The sequence below is a fragment of the Lepidothrix coronata genome, unplaced genomic scaffold (genome assembly GCF_001604755.1).
Source record: "Lepidothrix coronata isolate B3197 unplaced genomic scaffold, Lepidothrix_coronata-1.0 Scaffold42, whole genome shotgun sequence".
In the NCBI taxonomy this organism is placed as follows: domain Eukaryota; kingdom Metazoa; phylum Chordata; class Aves; order Passeriformes; family Pipridae; genus Lepidothrix; species Lepidothrix coronata.
In genome coordinates this window covers 4,107,297-4,131,042 of record NW_016690222.1, presented here as the reverse complement: position 1 = coordinate 4,131,042, position 23,746 = coordinate 4,107,297, and the positions used below count along the sequence as shown (strand labels likewise).

Below are 23,746 nucleotides of genomic sequence, written 5' to 3'. Positions count from 1 at the left end.
TCTCCCTTTAGGTACTAGGAGGCTTCTATAAGGAACTCCCCAGAGCCTTCTCTTCTCCAGGCTGAACAATCCCTCTCATTGTCTTTATAAGAGCGGTGCTTCGGTCCCCCCTCAGCTTTTCTTAAGTATGCACAAATAGAAGAGTTAATCAAAGGTTATTTAGGAGAAAAACTGACTGAATGACTTAATAGTCCTTTTATACTTAATAAATGTGTTCTGTCACCATTGAAATTTAAGTTTGATCTCTCTTTAAATACTACTGCAGAAAGAAAGGGAATACGGGGTTACTAGTGAACATTTATAAATAAGGCCTCTCAATAAGAACTGCTAAAAATAATTTTAATTCAGAGGTAAAAGAAAAATTTGCTTCCTCCTATACTTAGCATGTAGTTTAACCTGAAATTCAAAATTTGATTTCAGATTTTTTTCCCCTTTCCCCTTTTACGCTTAAAAATATTTTGAAACAAAATGTACCAAAGATTCAATTCAAGGAGATTTTCTGATTTGCTTCCAAGTGGATTTTGGAAAATACTGCCCAAGAAATTGAAATAAAATTAAAGAATTTACCTCCTTGCACCTTTAACTACATAAACATTTTAACCAGAAGTGTTTAGCCAAACAAATCTCAGACCTCATATTATTTATTGTCTTTGCAAATAGAAAATTAATGGAATATTCTTTTGAATAGAAACACTTTTGAACCATTTCTTGCCCCTTCTCACACTCAAAATATTTCAGAGCCAGGCTTCTAGTAAAAGATTTTCCAAAGCTCAATTCCCATGTCTATTTCATTTGTTCTTTTGTGTTAATTAATGCAATCAGCAAACAAAAGTTCATATTTAAGTAACCCAGCTATAAGTATATATAAGCAAATATGGTTCATATTTAAGCAATCCTATAAAAAGTACATTAGGCAAACAAATATGGTTTTTTTTATTACAGGAATAATACTTCAAGAGCCTTTAAGGTGGTGTCTGCATTTCATTTTATAGAAAAAGCTGCACTGTGCCTGCAACAGCACATTCACTTGCCACCTGCTAAATTATCATTTTCACTTCAAAACAACTTCCTAAAAGCTGGAAAAATCTCTCAGGAACTTTAGTCAACTAATTACCTCTGTAATTTAAAGTTTAATTTTTCCTTTCCCTCATTCTGAGCCAAGAATAGAGCAATTTAAATAAATACTAAAGCAAGGTTAGAAAAGAAAGACCTCAACAAGATACAAATTTCTAATGCAGGTTTTTCTTGCTAACGGATTTGTGGCAAAACTAGGGTTACTTAGAAGTACCTGCTATGCAGAAGGGTTACCAATATTTCAGAGCCACTTAACTCCATAATCCCAAGAAGCATATATGATGAGGAATATTTATGATCCAGCTACTTCTAGCAAATCAATATATAGATACGACCTTCAAAGCACCATAAATTATAAGTTCTCTCCTACACACTCGTTTACAAAAACATAATAAATAATGTATTACATAAAACCTTAATTGGAGTTACTCTCCAGCTTGGCAGCTAAAAACTTCCTTTCTTTCCCTGTTTCTTCATTTCAAACACTAGATTCTCTTTTCTCTGCTCACTGCACCTTCCTTACATCAGTGTGAGGTGTTAAGCCACCTGCATGCCTGTGGGTCAAAAACTCATTTAGTACTTCTCAGTCCTGAGCCGAGATGAGCAACAAGCACTGCAGTTTTCAAGTCTGGTGCCTCCACTAGAATTCTGGATTATCTAAACTGCTGATGATATTTAAGAACACTATTTCTCCCTCTAACAATGTTATGGTTTCATACCATTTTTGGTGTTCAAGATCAATTAGCAGAGCAGGTGAAAGAGTAAGTCATAAAACTAAAATAAGGCCACTTATTTTACAGGCTGGTTTACCCCTCAAATATCAGAAAATTAGAGACACAAGCACACAAAGCAAACGCAGCAGTTTCAGTTTCCAAGTTTCACAGCAGTACTGAAAACTGCTGTGGTCCCTCTCTGAAAGTCTAGCTGACTCAGCCAGACCAGAAGCCACATCTGGAAGAAAAAGAATATTCTTACACAATTTACTAATTCTGAAAAAGGATTTTTCTCCATCAAAAGTCTATTGTAATTGCTATAGTAATCCAAATTTACATGATATTCTGCATTCAGCAACCAGATTCAGTAATCCAAGAATGGATCCAGTAGTACCAGCTGCAGTATATCCCTAAGGAAAACAGCTTTATCTCCCTTAGAGAAGATCAGTCAATTTGCAGTAAAATCGACAGTGACAAGAGAGGCCAGTCTGTGCCACAACTGGACTGCTCTCATTAGCAAAGAGTTATCCAAATGCACCTTTTTCCCATTTCAATTCAGTAATTGATTCACTCAAAGCATCTGATGGTCAAGCAGAAAAATCATATCATATTTTACTTGAAATGTGCATGGATCCCCACCTCCTTCAAACAAATTCCCTGACATTACTCAGGTCCCAAGCAGCTCACATCACCAGCAGGCACTGCTGGAGACCCAACAAAGCAGTCAGATGTCAGACAGTTAAACAGACCCTGGGGCCATCTTTGCCACCCAGCTCCACGTGGGAGGCTTATAATGTGAAACAGTCTTTCTAAAGAGAAGCAAATTTAAAAGGTTTACTTTCACAGCTGATACCGAATAGCCTGTGTGATCAAGGAGAGCAGACCATCTATCATAGGCAGCCAAAGCCACATAGCATTATAGTTGTGAATGAGGAGTACCACATTTTGATTTTGTGGTGTGAGTTTCAAACAGAACCAGAGCATTTTACCCCTGCCAATTAACCCCAGTTAATTGGTGCTAGGTTAAAAAGTTACAGAGCAGTCAAAAATACTGATAGCTGTTTATTATGAAGCTTCATATGCAGAAATTGAGAAGTACTTGAAAGACTGCCTAGCCCCCAAGCTCATCTAAGAAATTACTTACTGATTCACAAGGTTCCTCACTGTTATTGCCTAAAATATTAAAGTAATTACCATGCAACAAAAGTGTTTTGAAGGATAAAAAGGAGACATAAAAAAAATTCAAAAACACCCCAAAAAAATAAATCCACAAAACCACAACAAAACAAACAAAAAAGCATTTGTACCCTCAACAATTATGACATACAATTTTCTGGGCAGTAAGTTTTATCAGACATCCTATTAAGTTAGTTGTGAAATTGTTTGTCAAGACCCACACACTATCTGTCTTATTAATTTTCATTGTGTATAGTAATATCAATCACATGAGGGCAGTTATCACTCCCTAAGCACTTTAGGCAGTGAAAGGCATCAGAGTAGTTAAAATATCTTGACCGCAGGATGCAGAAGCATTGAATTTAAGCCTCAAACAAGGATTTTATCACACCTGCACCAAACTAATATTGAATCAGGCTGTTTGAGTCAGGGTATCAAAAAGGGTTAAATATAATCCCCATGGATCAAGACAGGCAAGAGAAACTGTCCTGAATCATGCCCACCACCCAGATCACGTTCTAAGATTTAGGCCTGAGGGATGGGGTATTTTGGACCTATGATGACTATGTAGAAATCCCAAACCAATATATGCTGATAATTTCCTAATGAAAAAGGAATGCTGTCATTTAGAAAATCCTTCTTTCCATAGAGGTGTCAAAAGAAGAGCCATTAAACCCTAATACATAAATCTCTAAAGCTCACACATAGCATTCACTGTTTGCTCTAAGAAATAAAAGTCTCCTTTACCTGTAGTTTTTGTTCATCTTCCACACCCTGTGGCCCTGACAGACGGTCCTCAGCCTCATCCAGCCACTTCATTAGATTGTCATGTTCTTTTTTATACTGTGAAAACACCGGAGAGAGTTCCACCACCTGCTTCCTTTGAAATGACCTGTACTCCTGCAATCCAGTGTATTAGGAAAATATGATATAAAAAGAAAGTACTAGTGAACAGAATAGGTCTTTCTTACTTGAAGAATACTTGAGGGATTCATTTGAAGAAGAAAATTCTAAAATATGTGATAGTAGTAATTTATTTTTTAATAGATATATTCTATTTCTCTGCACAGACGTAATCAAAGCCAGCCTGAGGGCCAAACCCTGCCTTTGAACTACATCTCATCTTACCAATTCTAATACAGTCCAAACAGGTGAGTTAAAAGGAGTATAAAAATATGGATTCCCTTTGTTCTAGACAAAAACATTTTTAATATGGTATGCATATGAAAGCACTACAACATACTGGAGTCCACAATTAACGCTATCACCCTCTATAGGAAGCAAGAAGAATTTGGGAGAAGGCTCATTCACAGAAACATCTCCAGTTGAGAGCTCAACAAATATTTTTTTTTTTACATGTATCTGTTGTAGTCACTCTTCACACAGCCTAGTGGTGGAGATAAACCTCTGTTCAAGGCCAGCAAAGACAAACGAAGCAAATGCAATTCACCGCACCCATCTGTGTAAATGCATACAGGGGGCCCTCTGTGAATTTGTGAAAAAGACTTTAAAAATCAAAACCACTCCTGCCAAACTTAGGGATGAAAAAATTCATATTTTGGAATTGCAAAGATTCAGAGAGTCAGATTGTTGTATGCACATTTAACTCTCTCCTAGAGAATTTTACATGCTAAAAAGCTGTAAGTTGCAAAATATGGATAACAGGTTGTAAATGGGATATCAAAGAGGAAACTGCATAAATGAGTTATAGTAACTATCATAACTGTACCTGCACACTCTTGTACTTTTTCTGCAGAAGCAACAGCTGTATGCGGATCTTCTCTCTCTTATGGTCCTCCATAGGCTGCTGTAGCAACTGCCCTCCTCTCTGCAAGACTTCTTCAATCTGAGTTCTTTCTTGATCCAGCTAAAATTACAAAAATCTCTATTATCCATGGAAATTAACTGTAGAAACATTAACTGCTCAGATATCAACAGAAGTGCTAGCAAACTGTTGTTTTATTATCCAAATGGGACCCAAACAAATTCAAGTAGAGAGATTCTCTTCCACAACTACCAAATCCTAAAATCCAGCTTCCTCACTCCATAAACTTCATAAAGAGATGCACTGCAGGATACTTAATGAGTCAGCAGAAGGCAGCCACATCAATAGGGTGCTATGACTTTAGCTCCTCTTCTATTCTATACATTCCTTGACAATAATAAGTAAGCTCAGAGCAGAACAACAAGAAAACAAAAATTTAACAAACATAAAAATACCACAAAGGGAAGCCTATGTCCTATAACAATAGGTCCTTCTATAGAGGTCTTTTAGAATTTGCTTTCTGTAGTACACATGGCATTTTTCATAGACTTACACTCAGCTTTCCAGATCAGTTTATAATATTTGAAGTGCTTAAAAGGAAGGCAGATAGAGTGGCCTGACAGGACTTTACCTAATTTTGTAGGCAACAAGGCGAGAGTGGACAAGATTCTAACAGGAGTGTGACAGTTCTATAAGGGTGAATAGCAGTCTAGATAAGAATCTAGATGATAAATTTGGTTCCAAGTTTTTATTTGGATTTCTAACATAGAGCCATATTAAAAGACTCTTACTTGCACCTTATCTCACAAGCATCCATTGACACGGCCTATGCACTGTGATTCAATATATCACACCAGTTTAAATTTGAACCCCATTACTTATCGGGAAGGATGCCTTATAAAGAGCTGCTTTGAATAGAAGACAGAAGATAGATAAAAATCAGAGTTCATTATCTGTATTATATAAAATCATGACAAAAATACAGACTCAAGTATGACTGGTTACTCTCAGCACACCAGCCAAGAGGCAACAGCTATAGGAGAAGTATTGGAAAATTGTGCAGTATTTCCAACAACCAACTAATTCTCTTCATTTTCTACCCATATCTTCAGGAGATAAGAATTCCCCTGTGAAGTCTGCAGCAATGGGGACAAAATAGAAAGGGAGTTAGTCAATTATTTAATTGATCTATTGCTCACAAACCTTTTCATCTTCCCCACTCAATTCCAGATGCTTTTCCACAACTTTTAACACATTCTGTATGTCACTCTCAAATTTTTCCACGTCTGTAAAAGCCACTTTAACTTCATGGGGCTCTGACACAACAGGAAGTCGTTCTTGTCCAAGAAGCATCTGCAAAGCAAAATACATCTTTGTTCAAGCTGAAAATTTAGTCTGAGCTGTCACATACAGCTTAATGATTTAAAACAATTCTCCATGATAAGTTTACAGGACCATCAGATATCAACATACATAAAAATTGTAAGAGTTGTTTGATCTAACTCTGAGAGTTAGCTTGAACACAGCGTTCGTAGTTATTACCAAGTTTCTACATTCAAACTTCAATCTGAGCATTTTGGTCTCAAAATAAATGAAAAACTTCCAGTTCCACTAGCTTATGGTGTTGTTCTGGAGCTCATAAATACGTACTGCAACATATACATTTTTCTGAAGAGTTGTTTGTAAATTTTCCCATACAACTCAAGTCATCACCTGCTACTAAGGTGAAAAAAGCATTTGGTTTTCACATATAAATATCTATACTTAAAAGAGAACCAAAAGTAGTGAAGTGCTGTTCCAATAAATAATGATCTATCCACTACAGCTAATTGACATCGTTTTGGCATAGAACACCCAAGCATGTTCTGGGGCTCATTCATCCTCACCTTGGCACTTTTGATGTGCTGAGAGACCTTCTCAAAATTACGGTTCAGTTCTGCCAGTTTGGGTTCAACAAGTTCATGGCATGACACCCCCCGACCATTCATTAAGATGATAGCCTGATCACGTACATTATCCACTCGAAGACTAACATCATCTAATTCAGATGTTAAGCGCTAAGAAGTGAAAAAAAATGAAAATGGTTATGGCTAGGCAAGGAAAGAAACCTTTAAAAATAAAAAGTAAGTAAACCTGACAACATAATTTAGAATCCAGAAGTTGATTGGTAACATTTTGACAGTTGATGGCAACATTTCCTACCTTCACAGTTTCCTCCTTTTTGCTAGCTGACTTTTTCTCAATCTCATCCAGCAAGGCTTCAGCCTGATACAACCAAGTACTTATGTGGGCAACATTTTCATCAAAAATTTCCAGCTGGTTCTGATGATTCTGGGAAAAGATGAAAAAAAAAAAATGTATCAGTATGAGTAACTTCAAAAAATTAACAGAAAAGATCCCCATCCCTCCTCCTTCCCCCCTCCAAAGAAAAAACCCAAAATGTCCCATAAAAAAATAAAAACCCTGCAACGCTGCCAAAATCTATATTATGAGTAAAAAGGAGATGAATAAAACAACTGTAATGGATACACTTTGGAAAGAAACACTGAAAATTGGATTGTACCTTTTATCTTCAACAGTACTTACAAGAAATCAATTTTCACTCTAGACCCCTTGACATTATTGTTCCTAATTCACAGAAAGGGAAACAGAAGTAACTGAGGTAGTCTGTACAACTAAATAAGGATAGACAACGTATTACAGCCAGACCACAATAGTTCAGTCAATCAAAAAACCCACAATTTTTTTAATCAGCACTAGCAGGTACAAGAGTATGCACTGTGTGCAGTTGTTGGGGTTTTTTGATTGGAAAGGGATTACACCAAAGCTACAAATTATAGTAGAGTTTTGATGTTTTACTGATTGCATTAAAATATCTTCCTCTTAAGAAAAGTCACAGAATTGTAGACATGTTAATTAGGTCTGCTTTCACATGCAGTCAGAAATTGTAACATTAGGTGCCACAGACAGAAGTAACATGTTATTCTGTGTGACAAAATAAAGCTATCAGATTCAGAGAAGTACCCTTCTGTTTAAGATTCTTACTCCAACAAAGGATAGATAAGCTTTGATCTTTTAGACTAACAAAACAAAGGGAGAGAGAACAGAGAGAAGGTCTATGATTGCTCTCCATATCACCATCAAGACACTTATAGTTTTCCACAGAAAAACAATTTAACCTAACAAAGCACATAGACAATACTCATCACCAGACATGTACATAACTTAGAAGTACTTAGTTCTGGAGCATCCTTACAGCATTTACAAATAAGAACAAACTACCTGACCACTCCTAACATGGACTCATTGGATTATGAAACAAACAGTATGACCTGCAAGAGGCACTAGACAGGAGGCGCAGGGTTCACCATCTATGTATACACTTAAGTTTTCACAATTTCAGCCCATATCAGGGGCTTCTGAAGGTGGATTGTCCTAACTAGCTGAACAACACCAAAATATCTTAACTATATAAAAGCATCAGGTTGATACTAGCATCAGTTGTTTCATGTCCATTTAGCATAATTAGCAGCTTTAAGTGTATAATATGCTTAGTATATCATTTCTTCAGCCAAACAGATTGCTGCTGGCATACTCACACACTTGCATTTATGGGCTGTCCAAAAGAGTAATAGGCTGACACTCACAAGTGCTTAGCTGAACACCACTAGGAAGTTATCAACTGTCCATTAAATAGCCCATCATCTGGGTCTCAAGGACACAAAACCACTCTGCTCATGCTAGCACAGAGGCTGAATGTTCAGGCTGAATAAACAGCAGCACACACAGCAGCTTCATGGAAACCAATCCTTTTGGACTAGTTCCTGTTGGTTTCCACTTACATTAATCAATTCATCAGGTTATACAAAGTTACCTAGAATACAAGATCCAACTTCTGGGCTCAAATTAACAAGTGCTTCCATAACCTGGTGGCTTTTTTCACCTCATTTTAATCTGGCAGAATCATCTACTACCAGTTAATGAGTAAACCACTACAAGCAGTTTTGTGAATGCTTGTAGGCTCTACAACCCACTCAGTCTTTGTACAGTAGAAGATGCACCCTTTCAGGACAGTTTAGAAAATTATTTATATGCACAGGGGTAGCAAGAATTGTGTTAAAAGCTAAACAACAAGTGGACACAAAAGGCTAGTGCTACTGGTACAGCAAAAGAGACAGTGATAAAACATTACTAGAGAAAAGGTACAATAAGATAAACATGCAAATAAGTACAAAAGATTAAAAATATAATGTGGTGGCACATTAAAGGGGATGAGAAAGAGATTAAAACATGGATTTTCTACAAAAAATACAAATTACACCACAATGTCTAAGGAGAGTAAGAATCCATAAGAGTCCTAACACTGAATCCGGGAGAAAGAGAACGGCAAAAGAAGTTCAACCTAGTTTTATTCTCTGCAACTAAGCAGGTTAGACACGCTATGCCAAGCTAACTGTCTGTCTGGGATATTTACAGTTTCATCACACTCCAGATTCTGCTATCAAGCACATGGCACCAATGCCTATTAACACATCTAAACAACTTGCAGAACAGTTTTCCACCTTCCTCATTGTATATGACCTCATGACTTACCTCTCCATCTGCAGATTAACAAGATGTCCTTTCCACATTTCTTTAAGTCCATGAGGCATCATAGAAATTCACTTCACAGTAAAGTGAGACAAGTGAAAACTACAACTGCTCCAAGAGTGTGGAGGGAGAACTACCCTGAGTATTTCTCACACGTGCAACTTACCAACAAGGTGTCACACCAGTCCTCGGTCCAGGTTCGAACTCTGCTCCAGCCAGCATTAAGAACACACAGCTTCTCCTCCAGGACAGTCTCACTCCCTTCCACCAGAGACTGGAGAGCGGTGCAACTTTCTGTGATACTCTTCAGATCAACTTTCCTCCTTTCCAGCTCTCTCAGCACATTCTGAAACAAGTGGACCCATTAACATTGCACTGCTCCCAAAAGCAAGGGCAAGGGAGCCAGATTTCTACTTCCATAGGAAACAAATAAATCATAGATTATCTTAATTTGAGAAAAAATATCAAACCAAGTGTAATTGTCTTCTGTTTACACTCACTTTCTGTAGATAGTCATCTCTTTTTTTTTTAAGAGACAGCAAGAGAACAGTGCATGTAATTGTCATGAATAACTTAGTTTGAAACTTTTTTGCTTTGTTGTCTTTATCTTTACATTTCCTTTTTATTATGTAGGTAAAGCAAATGCAATGCACCACATTGTAAAGTCCAATTTTAAAAGGTTCTTTTCTTCACTGTAAAGCACAGAATGCAAATTTGAAGAGACAATCTGGATTTCTCTATCTTTTCCTATTAAAGAACTTTTACAGTTGGCAACAATGTGAAGAGTAGTAGGCCAATATTGAAGGTTTTTTTTTTTTGGAGAACCATCACAACTCATTACTGCAGATTTTCTATTCACTGGCTACATATTTCAGAATCCTTTATGTTATATTATCTATGTAAAAATATGTAAATATATATATCTTTAGCTCCACCACTTTTTATAAGTCACCTCTGTTTTTAAATATTTTTTTTAATTTAAAAAAAAAAATCTTTGAAAGTATGCATACTGACATGTAAGTTAAGTAATATGTCATCTCTAGAATATCAGTATATGGTTTTCACGTGGACAACAGCACCTCTTGCCGTACAAGATTACCGATCATTATTGATGATATCTGCCTGCTTAGAAAGCTCTTTGATGTCAGTGTACAGTGTCCGGAGCTCCTTGAACATCTTATTAGCTAAGAAGTAAACATTTTATTATCATAACTTATTATCTTAGAGACAAACAAATTATTAAGTTACTACATTTTAAAATTGCCTCTAGAAAACGTCAAGACAGAAATGACAATTTCAAATGTAACATAAAGGACCTGTCCTCCTGGTGGTGCAGCGTAAGAGTCATTAATTATTTGCATTGCTACACATGTATGGAAAGTATACTTCCAATAAGTATTTACAAGTTTATCTGGAAAGGAATCTTAAGGATACTGCCACAGCAGAAGTGTAGTGTTAGTAATTGCTAATCCTGAGTGAAATGCGTGCAAATAGGTTTGCAATTTGGTAAGCTTTTGAGTTTTAAGATTGCAGACAGACTCATTCTAGAAGTAAAAAGTGACTGTAAACAAAACTGGAAAGATCAGTATTGTTGATCTGTATCAACTGACACTTGTTGCTAACTCCAAGTAATACCCAACTTTCTACAGTGTGAGAAAATATAATTACTCTGAAGAAAAGTAGCTAACACATTTGTCTGTTTCCATGAAAAGTTTTGACTTGTAGGTGAAAGAAAACAAACAAAACAGTAGTCTTTTGTTTCGCAAAGTCACAATTTTGAAGACAAAGCTGGTTCAATGAAAGGCTAGAAACTCAATTTTTCATTAAAATTTCAATGCACTTTCAGTTTACTCTATTAGTAAAATATTTGACCCAGTCCACAATTATATTTGCTGATAATTTAAAAAATATTATACTGATGAACTGTGTGAGAGACACAGTAAGTCTTAAATACCTATTAATACCAGATATGCAGTAATATCTTTAGTATTTTACCAGCCAATTAAGTTTGAAGCAAGATGCCCAAGATGAAACAGATCAGCCTCACTCACATACTGAATATGAACTAGTGAATCCACTAAAATTTCAGGATATGAGAGATTTAGGAATAAGTACAGGGATTTAAATTCACAGCCACTTCTACATAGTCTTGCCATAATGCTAGAAATTTATCTACAAATATTTAGTAATCATACTTACTTTGGCCCAGGCAATTTCTGAATCTAGATCAGAAAGCAAGCTCTCTGCAGTGGATTTCTGCACGAGGTCAGCTTCAGTGGTGGCTAACCACTCTGACAAAGAGGTAGACTCTTTCCTCATTTTGCGTGCCAGCTGAGTTGCTCTTTCAAGGTCTTGTTTCCCTTCTGTCACCTACCAAAAAAAAAAAAAAAGGGGAGAGAAAAGAAAAAAAAAATATTTTAAAATACAGCAAACCCAAAAGTGCTAGCCAGCTAAAATATCCACCCAAATATACAAAATCCTTGCATCTTAAGGCTGTCTTGCATTATGGAAGGACCCTGAAAAGAAAGACTGTTTATAAACATCTGCATCTTACTATACAACACAGAATATATAAAACTAGAATAATTTTTAATTAAGATACATTTAAAGGAGACGAAGAAATCTGCATACCAATTTATAGCTAGTAAGCACCAAAATGATGTTTACACTTTGTTTATTATGATCCTTTAACTGAAACTCAAGGGGATGTAGAATCCAGTCAGTCACTCAAACACTAAAATTCAATTCCTTTTTTGTATTTTGAAAGACCTGCTAGCAGAAAGCCATAAAGAAAAATTTCACTGAAAATCTAGTCTGTCCTTGAAGACATGTCAGTAAAACAGGTATGAAATTTCATGTTTGCTGCAATACAATCAATTCTATTTCTCACTGGCTACACAATTAGTCTGGTCAAACTTTAACACAGACTTGAGAATAAATCCACTCATAGCAGTCAGAATCAATAGACATTTTGAAAAATTGCGCTCTGTTCTCAGTTCAAAAAAAAAAATCATAACATTATACTGCAAATAACTCTGCTTTTCCTAATCTCTTGTCTACATGCTTTCTGAGTTACAGATACACAGGTCCCACTAGAATCCACACCTTCGTGAATGTTCTCAACTTCACAACAGTAAAATATTTCATAGGGCCCATTCCAAGACATTTCAACATTGTAATCTGGCCCCTTACCCACAGTTTCATTCACAGAGCTCTGAATGCACATGAGTCCACTTGGTCTTCTATCTTAATTTAGTTAGAAAGAGAGTCCTACCTGTTCTCCAAGGGTTTAACCATTTTTTAAACACTTCACCTAGATAAGTAACTATTCGATTACTAAGAAAATTACTCGTATCAATATTTAATACTGTTCATGGGAAATACAGATTTGCCTGCATTTTCCATTTCATACTGAGAGCAACCATTTAGATGGATTACAATTCGAAAGTATCATGACACCTCCTAAAAAAACCTTAGCTCGACTCAAAAACTTATGACACTGACTGTAAATTATCTTGTAGGGCTCAAAGACTTAAATGAATAGGAGGTCAGCTTTGTCATAACAATGAAAGCTCTATGAATTGTCCTTTCTTCAAAGCTACACCTCCTCCAGGAACACTCTGTGAGCACAGGGGTCTCGCACAACTACAAGATTGTTACGAATAATCTTTAATCTCTCAATTGATCGCTCCTGGATGTAGCAGCTAGCCTAGTATCAGAATCAAACTTGGAATAGCATCTGACATCAAAACAACAGAAAAGGGAAATTACATGCAGACAAATATTCATCTGCATATTTGTTTTTCTTACCTGTGCCCCCAAGTCATTGTAAAGAAATTTCAATGCTGTCAGTTGTTCATCCATCCCTTTGGGATTGTCTGTCTGTTGTTTCTGTACGATTTGCCTTCCTGTCTTGATGACAGTTTCAACCTCCAATTTCACCTCACTCAGGGTCTTATAGAGTTTCTAAAAACAAATAGGTACATTGGTGACAAATTTTTAATGCAGATTTTAAGATTTTGCTTCATTTGGGGACCTTAGCATCAAACAGCACTTCAACTCTGAGCTGTGGCATAACAGCAGTGTCTAACAGGAAGATTTCAGGCTCCCAATGTTCTATATTTTATTCTAGTTTTTATTTTCACACACAAAAAAAGAAGAATTAGCTCAATAATTTAGCAGTGATTACTCCAAGGTCAACACTGTTATATGTACTTCATCTTATGTAAAGTACTTGTTTTGTTCAAATACTAATGATTGTGATGCTTCTCCAGAACATGAGGATGAACCAGGGAAGGGAGTTTTTATAAACTCAGCTGTTTCACCACATCTGTGATCAACAGTCCACTACTTTTATGTCCACATTCTCACCTAGAATATGAGGTTTTTAGTTAGTAATTTTTGTCTTAGCACTTCCCAATGAGTTGCAATAGTTCCATTGAGGACTTTAAGCCAAATTTCCTCAGGAGAGAGTTTAAGCAAGAAGAATCACACAAGAAAGAAGCACTCCCAAGTATGTGGTAAGAACATTGCATACACACCATACACTTTTCCAGGTGAGTTTGGATTACATCTGGGTCAGTATCCTTCACATCCAAGACATGAAGTTCTGCTTTTACACCATCCAAAACCCGCTTGCAATCCAACATGCGTTGCTCAAAATTAGCTGGTTTCTGGAAAAGCTGATACTTTGTACATACTTCACGAAGCTTTCTCTGTTTTAATAAATATTATGTAAAAAGATTGTTTCAAATTAGTAGCTGCATTTCAAAAAATAACATTTAAAGCACCTCCCATCACAGAGCATGCCACCACAACTCAGTGGTAATACACGGCACCACTATTTGCCAAGCCCAATTTCATCACCTATTCCTAATCTCCAACTGAAAGAGCTGTAATTCTGTATCATACACTTTGAAAATACCCATTCTACTGAAATACAGAGACTTTCTGACTTTCAGCATTTATCTCATGATACTTGTGAAATTTAAGCTTCCTTATTCAATTCATCTAAAGCTGCTTGTTTCCTTATGAAAGCAAGTAAAAGCACATATTTTCTTCTGAGATTTGTTTGACTGCACCAAACAATTTACGGGCTGACACAGCAGTGCATGTGACTCTCGTATTTTTACCTGCAAAGCATCAAGCTGAGTTCCACCACGGGGAGACCTGCACTCGGGAGAAGCAGGAGGGAAAGAGCGAGCACTTTTCTTGAGCTCCTCTAAGGTGGATTCATGAGCTGCAATCTCAGCTTGAATTTTCTGCAATTTCAGAAAAATAGCAAAAAAAACCACAAAATTGCTTGCAGAGAGGTGGAGTTTGCTTACCACCTACTACCCATCACAAGTAAATCTACTCTGTAAAACAAACACCATCAGGTTTATTTTAAATATTCTGTCTTTGGTGACAGCTTGCTAAATTAAAAGCCACTGTAATTCAATACAACCTTCTTAAAAGAAGAGAACAATCCAGATTACAAAAGTAAGACCTAGAACATCATCACAGGACTGAAATAAAGCCTTCATGTATTATTAAGTCTAGGCTGAGCACTATGATGAAATATTTCAAAATGTTTTGTAGCAAAGAACTGTACTGAAATACCTGGGCCTCCTGGGGCATCTGAAAGGCATCTATCCTATCCGTCAGGTAAGATGTCAGCTGTCTATCCAGATCTGTTAAGTTTTCTTGCAAGACATGTAACATGTGGTCGGTTTCTCGCATGGTCTGAAGCTGTTGTTCCAAAGTGATCTGCCGGCTCACCGCCTGAGCAGGAGAGAAAGATAAGACAAGATGGAGCTGTAATTCAATACAAATTCTAGTAAACTTTCTCAAAACAAAGTGAGAGAGACCCAAAAAATCCTATGCTAGGAGGACTGGCTAAAAAGAACACTAGTAGGCAGCAATTTTTGAAGTTTGCTGTGGCTTTTGAACCAGTAACAGACAAACAGTGGCACAGAGAGTTGTGCTGCTACATATACAGAATAGCGAAAACAGGTCTTTCCTATCACCTCTGGAAGAAAGTACTCTTAAAAACATACTAGTTTCAAAAACTAGCTATTCAATGGAAGTTGGGGACTTCGCAATACATCACGTGTTGTTTGGTGTCTAAACACACACATTTCCTTTAAAACCAACAAACTTATTATGTTACAGTATCAAAACAGAAGCCCACAGTTCTTTCCCTTTATTGTCCCTTCCTTCAACAGCAAAACATCCAAGTTCATCTGAAATGTCACTAAATTCCCCACTATCAACACATGCACAGACCAGTGTATGTACACATACACACACAGAGATGTGGAGAGTTGTCAACAGCCTAGTGTGTCAGAGCTGCAGCTACCAAAGCAGACAGGTTTTTATATTGCAATAAAGTACTGTTGCAACAGGAAAAACAGTAGTGAATGCTAACTTAAATGACAGCACACAGCCCCCAGCTGAGGGCACTGCATTTATGTTGCTCACTGTAATGAGCATGAACCAAAATCCCCTCTATGACTACACTTTGGCAGTGACAGAGAACAACTCCCATCAAACAATTTGGCAGGGGCCTGTATTACCAGGATATGGAACACAAGTCAAAAATCTATGCAACCTGAACTGTGAAATACAGCTAGTCTTCCTCTACTTATTAAATCTATAAAAGGTTAGACTGAAGTAGGAAAAGAGGAAAAAGACAACATAATAGATAGGTAATGAGAAGAATGTTTTCCTTCTGTTCTTTATTTCACTGTGACTTCTTCCTAGCTATTTCAAAGAGTGAAAATGTCACTTATCCTCCTCATTTTTACAGTTCATGAGCCACTCACTAGTATTTATGGCAGTAGGAAGGCAATATTAACGTCAGTTGTTGAGCTGTCCCTCCTAAATTTGGAATTGCCTTTTTGTCACAATTACCTGAAAAAATACAAGGGGGTCCCTGCAGTACAAGGATGTGCTGAGCTTGCAAAACAAATCCTGACTCAAGTCACGAAAAAAAGAAAAGCATCTTGCTCTTTGGCATTACTCCAAATTGAAAACAGCTGACAACACTGTGATGCTTTTTACTCTTTTCCTGTATTGCAGTCCTGCATCTATGAATTCAGCCAACAAGAATCATTTCAGACTACTAAGCTGAAAACCCCAGTTTATTTCAACCCCAGCCCCAAGTTCTTACCAAGTGACTCAATTCCTCATAGCGGGCATTGAAAGCTTCCAATTTTTCACTGATGATGTCATCAAGAATCCCTCCATCAATCAATGTCTGCCCAAGTTCCCGAATCTGCGTTCGATTATCAGCTGGATGACGCAAGACTGATTCCAGGGACTAATGAGCAGAAAAAGTTTTAAAGGTCAAGGCACTGAATATTACTGTATTTTCAGAGCTGGAAATATGGCCACATACACAGAAGTTTAACAACTCAAATGTCTTGAAAGTGCTCCAAAAGCATAAATTAGTTATGGCTTAATTCATAATGGTTACAAGGCAAATACAGAGGTGATTTTACTTTAGATAATTAAGCCTCACAGCATTTCTTGCCTAATCACATCATTTCATAGTACTATAACACTGGAAGGAATAATCAATTTGCAGAGGCCAGGAGACAGCATACAATTTTATTATGGTACCAAGTACAGCATGATCTTGTACAGAAAAATTCCACGTTTGGTGGAGGATCTTAACAATATCCATTTCTGATTCAGAGTAATACATTCATTTAACATGAAGAATCAGAATACTCAGTACATTTCAGCATTCTACTGAAGTGAAGAATTTACTTGTTTTTTAATGGAGCTATGTGAAAATTTACTAATCCAATAGAACCATTATAATACCTCAAGGGCATCATTGACAGCATCCAATTTATCAGGCAGATTTCCTGTCATTTGCACCCTTTCTTCCAGATTGTTCAGCCAAGCTGTTTCTAAATCAAGATACTGTAGCAGCTCAATCCAGCAGGACCACACCTCCTAGGAGAAACAGAAAAAAAAATAGCCTAGAATACAGAATGCTTGGAATAGCTCATATACTCTGTGAACAACTTATAGATATGTTTCTGAGAAATTCACCTAAAACAGACAAGTAGAAAATATTCAAAAATATGCCATGGCACAGTATGGTCTAGACAGAAAAACCTACAGCTATAGCAGGAAGATACAGAGAAATAAGCCTAGTAATCTCTAAACTCATGCTAAAACTATCACTGACACACAAGTTTGTTTAACTATGTAAGAATGTAACAAAATCAATCCACTTCACTTGAAAGATAGGACATACACACCCTACCCCAGACCATAACTACATGTTCTAATTATTATTATATTTCAACCTTTAAATACTGGTAAATTCCTTTTTGTCATTTTGGAAGATGCACAGATGAATAACAGAGCTGTGAGACAAGGTTACTTATTTGCAGAAGCATTGAATACAATACAGATTATAAAAACAAAGTTAGATGGTATCTCATGGATTCCAAGGATGTCATTTCAAGGGAAAACAATCTTGGAAAGGAGCCACAGTAAAATGCATTTATGCTGAAGCTACCGTATTCAGACATTTTCAGTATCGTTCTCCATTCCTCTTGTGCCACCTATCCCCATTTTACAGAATCACAGAAGCAATTAGGTTGGAACATATCTCTGAGATCAAGTCCAACCTCTGACCAAACAGCACCATGCCAACTAGACCATGACACTAAGTGCCACGCCCAGTCTTTCCTTAAACACCTCCAAGGACGGTGACTCCCCCACCTCCCTGGGCAGCCCATCCCAACGCTTAACAACTCTTTCAGTGAAGAAATTCCTCCTAATGTCCAATCTAAACCTCCACTGGTGCAGCTTAAGACTGTTATCATGGGAGAAGAGGTCGACCCCCACCTGGCTGCAACCTCCTTTTCAGGTGGTTGTAGAGCATGATAAGGTCACTCTTGAGCCTCCTTTTCTCCAGGCTAAACAACCCCAGCTCCCTCAGTCGCTCTTCACAGGACTTGTGCTCCAGACCTGTCACCAGCTCCACTGCCTTTCTCTGGACACACTCCATGTCCTTGTAGTGTGGGGCACAGAACCGGACACAATACTCGAGGTATGGCTTCACCAGGGCCAAGTTCAGGGGGATGATTTGTTGCCCTGTCAGCCACATTATTTTTTATACAAGCCAGGACGCCATTCTGGGCATCATATTCAGATGGCTCATATTCAGACAGCTGTCAACCAGCACCCCCAGGTCCTTTTCTGCTGGGCCACTTTCCAGCCACTCTGCCCCCAGCCTATAGCTCTGTATGGGGTTGTTGGGGCCAAAGTGTTGGACCTTAGCCTTGTTGAACCTCATACCATTGGCCTCTCAGCCCATTGAACTGTTATGTCCAGATCCCTCTGTAGAGCCTTCCTACCCTCCAGCAGATTGACACTCCCACCTAACTTGGCGTTGTCCACAAATTTACTAAGGATAGACTCAACCCCCTCATCCAGATCATCAATAACGATACTGAACAGATATGACTACGATATGACTATCATTCTTACCTCCAACGTGTGGCATTTCCCCCGTATCCGATTGCACAGTAGCTGGTAGTTCTCCAGCACAACGTTCAACTCAGTTGCCAGGTCCTGACCACTAGAGGGCACTTTGGTGGCCAGCATCTTGATGTTGTCTTTGAGAATCTTCACCCGCACCTCCTTCTGCAACACATCCTCCTTCGCTCTCTGCCCAAAAAAAAAAAGGAATTACATAAGCAGTCTTTAATTGCCATACAGTCAGATACTCACCACTCAAATGGAAAAATCAGCAATATTACACTGGAAATCCTGCTGCCAATGTATTCTTGGGCACAGTACAACTCCCAGTGCGCAGGTCTGGAGTAATAATATTATCAGTTGTCAAGTTTTGCTTTAACCAGAATTCAGGAAGGAAGATAGCTGGAAGACAGATCAGGCAGACCAGTCTGAGCCTGTCTCCACTAAGACAAACAGAAGCCATTAGAAATAGTGACTGTCCTGTGTCTTTCTTTTCAGGTTTCAAAACCAGTTTTTTGAAGTATCTCTAATAACAAGGCATTGCACTTTATGGTAGAATTTAGTACATGACAGCATAGTTTTCATACAGATTTTTCAAGATGTCTTCTAAATGTATGGTAAAAGAGAAAAAAAAAAAAAGCCAGTTAATGGAAAGGCAAAGAATGGAAAATTTGGGGAACACATTCTATGGCAGGATTATCAAAAACCACCTACTCTTATCTTAAAATTATTCCTTCAAATGTCATCAGGAGTTCCATGCTGTTCAAATGAGAGCAGAATTGGCAAGGTCAAAACCATATGCAAAAACGTGCCTAGTTAAATACAGAGAGTGCTCTTTCCCAGTCCTAAAAAGTAGTCCCAGGATACTATTGTTACTGCAAATGAAAGAGGAATTGCAAGTGTTACAATAAACTTACTGGCTCAGTGACATAACTGTCAAAATACATAACATAACCTGGATTTGACAAAGGTAAATGTGCTTAAAGTCTCACAGATTTGCCAATGAAAAGAGGGTTCTTTCTTTCCTTGGCTTGTGTTCAGCCAGCTGTCAGACTATGTGAATCTCAAATGGTTTCAAGGGACATGAAAATATTAAAACACTTGTTAAAGACTGCTTCAGAAAACCTCTTCAAAAAGAACAATTCTAAACTTCAAATAGCTTTGTCAAAGCACTTGTAAGGGAGAAAATTCTTTTCTATGGTCCACTGAGTAACAGCGTAGCAGATACTCATTTAAAAAGTGTTCATACAAGTCAAAACATCTATGAAGATATGCCTGAGCTCTCAGATTAAAAACCACAGAGATTTATTTACTCTGTACCTATATCCAAGAAAATTACCTATTCAACTGAAAATAGATTATAATGATACAAAAATATTTCCTTCCTCCCCATTTATTTGGCCACCAAACCAAAAATTAGAGAAGTAGGGACCAACATCACTCACTGATCCTTGTGGATCCCTTCCAACTCAGGATATTAAGAGATCGCTGTTTGCAACAGATGATAAAAACAAAATAACCTTAAAACAGACCTGTTTTAAACCTGTTTTAAATTTTTTAAATGTCAAGTTACAATACCTAGTGGACAAGAAACTGAAGTCCAAGAGCTAGAAGCGGAAGAATGTTTTCACAACCTCTAATTTAGATGGGTATAGCATCACCTTTTCTTCCTCAAGTTTCGTCTCCTACTTTCCATATTCTTAGTGTTTAATATGCTATACAAAGTAAGCCTGACTCAACAACTGGGCAAGCTGTTATTCATTATGAAATCCCTACCACCTTGTGGCCAAATAGAACATCTGCTTTTACAGTTTATGCTTTAAAAAACAAAAATTCCACAAAGCAAAGATGTAAAATACCACTACCCTTGTCATGACCCAAGCTCCTTTCCACACAGATAATATTTCCACAAAAGGTCAACCCCCAAAGCCATTAAGTTTTGTTTCTCTTTAATCAGGACTCTACAATGAGCTGGTACTGCTGACCTTCATTTCCTCTACCGCATTCTCTAGCTCTTCAGGGGACTTGTATTCAAAGTCTTTTTCCAAATATTCTTCTTCAGCTTGGGTCATCCATTCTTGCATCTCTGCCAAATCCTTCTTCAGATTTACAGCTTTTTCCTGACTTTCAGACAGGCGATTTTTCTGACTAATGATCTAGAATCCAAGGTAGAGAAAGGAACAGCAGTTTTGTTACTTAAATGTCCTTCTATATATGAAAAACCACAAGTCTTTGTCAAAATATTTTACTTTCAAAACATAGTCAGGCTTTTTTAATTAACAAAAGACTTTTATTTTTACACACACACTCACAAACTTATGAACCCTTTTTAGCAGATCAACAAAATCTAGAGGTAAGGGAAGGAGGAAAATTACTGTTTATTTTCCCCTTCATTGCACATAATAATAATGGCCAGTCTTCGCGAGCGAAGAATTGGGAAAGGTCATTAACCCTTCGAGCCTGTGCAGTGGATTTTTTAGGTGAGACACAGCTTGCGCTGAACTGAGCCCACCCTTTAATCCTGAGGTTCATCTGCCGGGGCCGAGCAAGCTTGGACAGTGGCAGTGAGGTCCCCAGAACGTAGGTTTGTTTAGAGTGACCTTCTCTTAGATGGATTGCCTTACAGGGCTGACGAGCTCCATCTGCCCGGGGAGCTGGGAATCGAACCCGGGTCGCAGCGGTGAGAGTCCTGCACCCTAACCACTAGACCACCAGATAAACTGGTGACAATCCCTGGAAAAAGTCAGACAGAATAAAACCCTCTTCTGATTACAAGTATCATATAGTTAGATATATCTTTATACAGAGCACTAAAACACTCTTCAGGCCTGACTTCTCTCCACAGCTCAAACAACCTGGATTCTATATGAACAGCAAGGCTCTCCAACACAGATGCTCACCAGGAACTGCAACAAAAGAATTGTGTTTCTACAGACAGCAGAAAGCTTCTACCCAAAAGAAACAACTAAATACATCGGACTGGTGTGATAGCCTATTTATAGCCACTTATTTTTCAAAGCTGCTTGGAAGCAGACAGAAATTATACAGGGACAGAACAAATTCCAGATTTCAGAAACAGCAAAACAAAAGTCAGACTTCCCTCCCACACGCCCCAGAAAAAGCAGCATGAAACAAAGTGAACAAATTAATTTTTAATTGCAAACAATTACAAGGTTACCAATGCCACACAACCGAACAGACAGCTGTAGTAACAAGCAAGTATTAGCAACGTAAGAGGAACTCACCTGCTTACTCAGTTTCTCCCATTGAGTCTGGCAGTCTACTAGCCTAGACTTTGTCCAAGTATTTATGTTTGCAATAGGCTGAGCTCTTAAAGCAGCTTCTATTTCTTTCATTTCTTTCAGTGATGGTTCAATTGTCTCCATTTCATTGACAAACATCTGAGCACACATTGGAGAAAAAGAATGTTGTTCTTCAGCAAGATTTTACATATATTTATAGGCTACTAATAATTTTCTAGCTTTTAATTATTCCAGAGAAATTTTTCAGGAGCAGATTGATACAGTGTTCAATCCCAGACTGCTTAAAACAATCCTTTAGTGGTTCAAAACATCAGAACCATGGAACTAAAAAACAAAATACAGCTTGCCATATACAGCACGAACATTTTCACATGCCAAATGTCAACACCAGAACAACGCAAGTTTGAAGATTACATGCACTAAATACCCTGCTGTTTCTGGCATACCTCAGTTTATACTCTACTGGAAACAAACATTTGAACGTACACTGTAATTACTTGCTATAAGATGAAATTCTACATAACAGCGATCATTATGTGCCACTGACTAGGAAGGAATCAGTGAAGGCCTTTGAAAAGCACAAAGTGTTATAGCTACACACAAGAAACTAATTAAAATACACTCTGAAGAAAGATACAATGATTCTTCTGCTGGGCTATATGGAATATGCTATGGAGAATATTTATTAATAAAAGTAAAATAGTAAAGAAAAGATGCTACTCATTATTTCAAAAGATACCTTAAAAGAACAAAACTCACTGTGCACTGGTCAAGTTGCCTTTGAAGTCCTTCCGTATCCCCCTGAACAGCCTTTTCTGTCATTAAGAAGTCTTTAACACCATCCATCCACTTCTGAACAACTTTTGAGTCAGTCTAAACAAATATAGTAAGGAAGAGTTGATACAATATAATGATAAAGAATGTATGATAGTTGCATTTCAAATTCTACTAGTATCAAAAGAATATTCTACAAGCTGCTAGCATTGTCTTGGTTTTGCATCAGACCAACTTGTGTTTCATTTTGGGGTTTGTTTTGTTGTGGGTTTTCTTTTGGAGGGCAGGGATGTCCAAAATTTCTCCGATCTCAAGTGTATACAAAAATTAAATTTACAACAGTGATATTCTTCCATCCACCAGAGCATGGTTTAATTGACATTTCAATGCTCCAGGCTATCACACAGAACCACATGATCAAGTAAGGCAGAGAGCATGGCTTCAAGAAGTACATTGTTCACATGAAGGACCTGGCTGGGAATAGCATTTTCCTGATGAAAAAAAATGACGCATGGTTTCCACCACACTTGATGAAAGGCAAACTGCACTCTTAAGGAAAAGAAAGGACCCTATAAAAATGTGTATGTGGAGGAGTCAATAATGCTAAACATACTTAACAGGTAGAAACCATGCTGGGAAAGCCATTCATGTAACAGAGACACAGTCATAAAAGGAAAAAAAACATAGAAGATTAGACTAATCACTAAAATTAAAAAAAACAGCCTATCAGTTTGAGGCCAATAGCAGCTACTGTACCCACTAGAGCAACTCATAGGGAAAAGAGTAAATACATACCCAGTTTCAGAGTTACCTGATCTAAAAGCTGGCAGTTGCCTTACATCCTGCACTGAGGTAGGGAGAGAGGGAGACAGAAGCACTGTCTCCTGCCCATACAATTATGG

The 23,746-nt window shown here is 37.6% G+C and overlaps 1 protein-coding gene across 4 annotated transcripts in view; it reads right to left on the bottom strand.

The window, feature by feature from the left end:
• The window catches only part of UTRN (utrophin), a 368,451-nt gene that overhangs the window by 233,106 nt on the left and 111,599 nt on the right, over positions 1–23,746 (bottom strand). For all 4 annotated transcript variants that reach the window (XM_017813718.1, XM_017813716.1, XM_017813719.1 and 1 more), the window contains 17 exons: positions 22,830–22,943; positions 22,053–22,208; positions 20,793–20,963; positions 18,817–18,996; positions 17,131–17,265; positions 16,472–16,621; positions 14,920–15,081; positions 14,451–14,579; positions 13,860–14,033; positions 13,129–13,284; positions 11,518–11,688; positions 9,485–9,664; positions 6,931–7,059; positions 6,615–6,785; positions 5,932–6,081; positions 4,693–4,830; positions 3,711–3,863 (listed from right to left, as the gene is read on the bottom strand). In XM_017813718.1, coding sequence (XP_017669207.1) covers positions 3,711–3,863; positions 4,693–4,830; positions 5,932–6,081; positions 6,615–6,785; positions 6,931–7,059; positions 9,485–9,664; positions 11,518–11,688; positions 13,129–13,284; positions 13,860–14,033; positions 14,451–14,579; positions 14,920–15,081; positions 16,472–16,621; positions 17,131–17,265; positions 18,817–18,996; positions 20,793–20,963; positions 22,053–22,208; positions 22,830–22,943 — 2,619 coding nt within the window. The remainder of the gene's footprint in view (positions 1–3,710; positions 3,864–4,692; positions 4,831–5,931; positions 6,082–6,614; positions 6,786–6,930; positions 7,060–9,484; positions 9,665–11,517; positions 11,689–13,128; positions 13,285–13,859; positions 14,034–14,450; positions 14,580–14,919; positions 15,082–16,471; positions 16,622–17,130; positions 17,266–18,816; positions 18,997–20,792; positions 20,964–22,052; positions 22,209–22,829; positions 22,944–23,746) is intronic.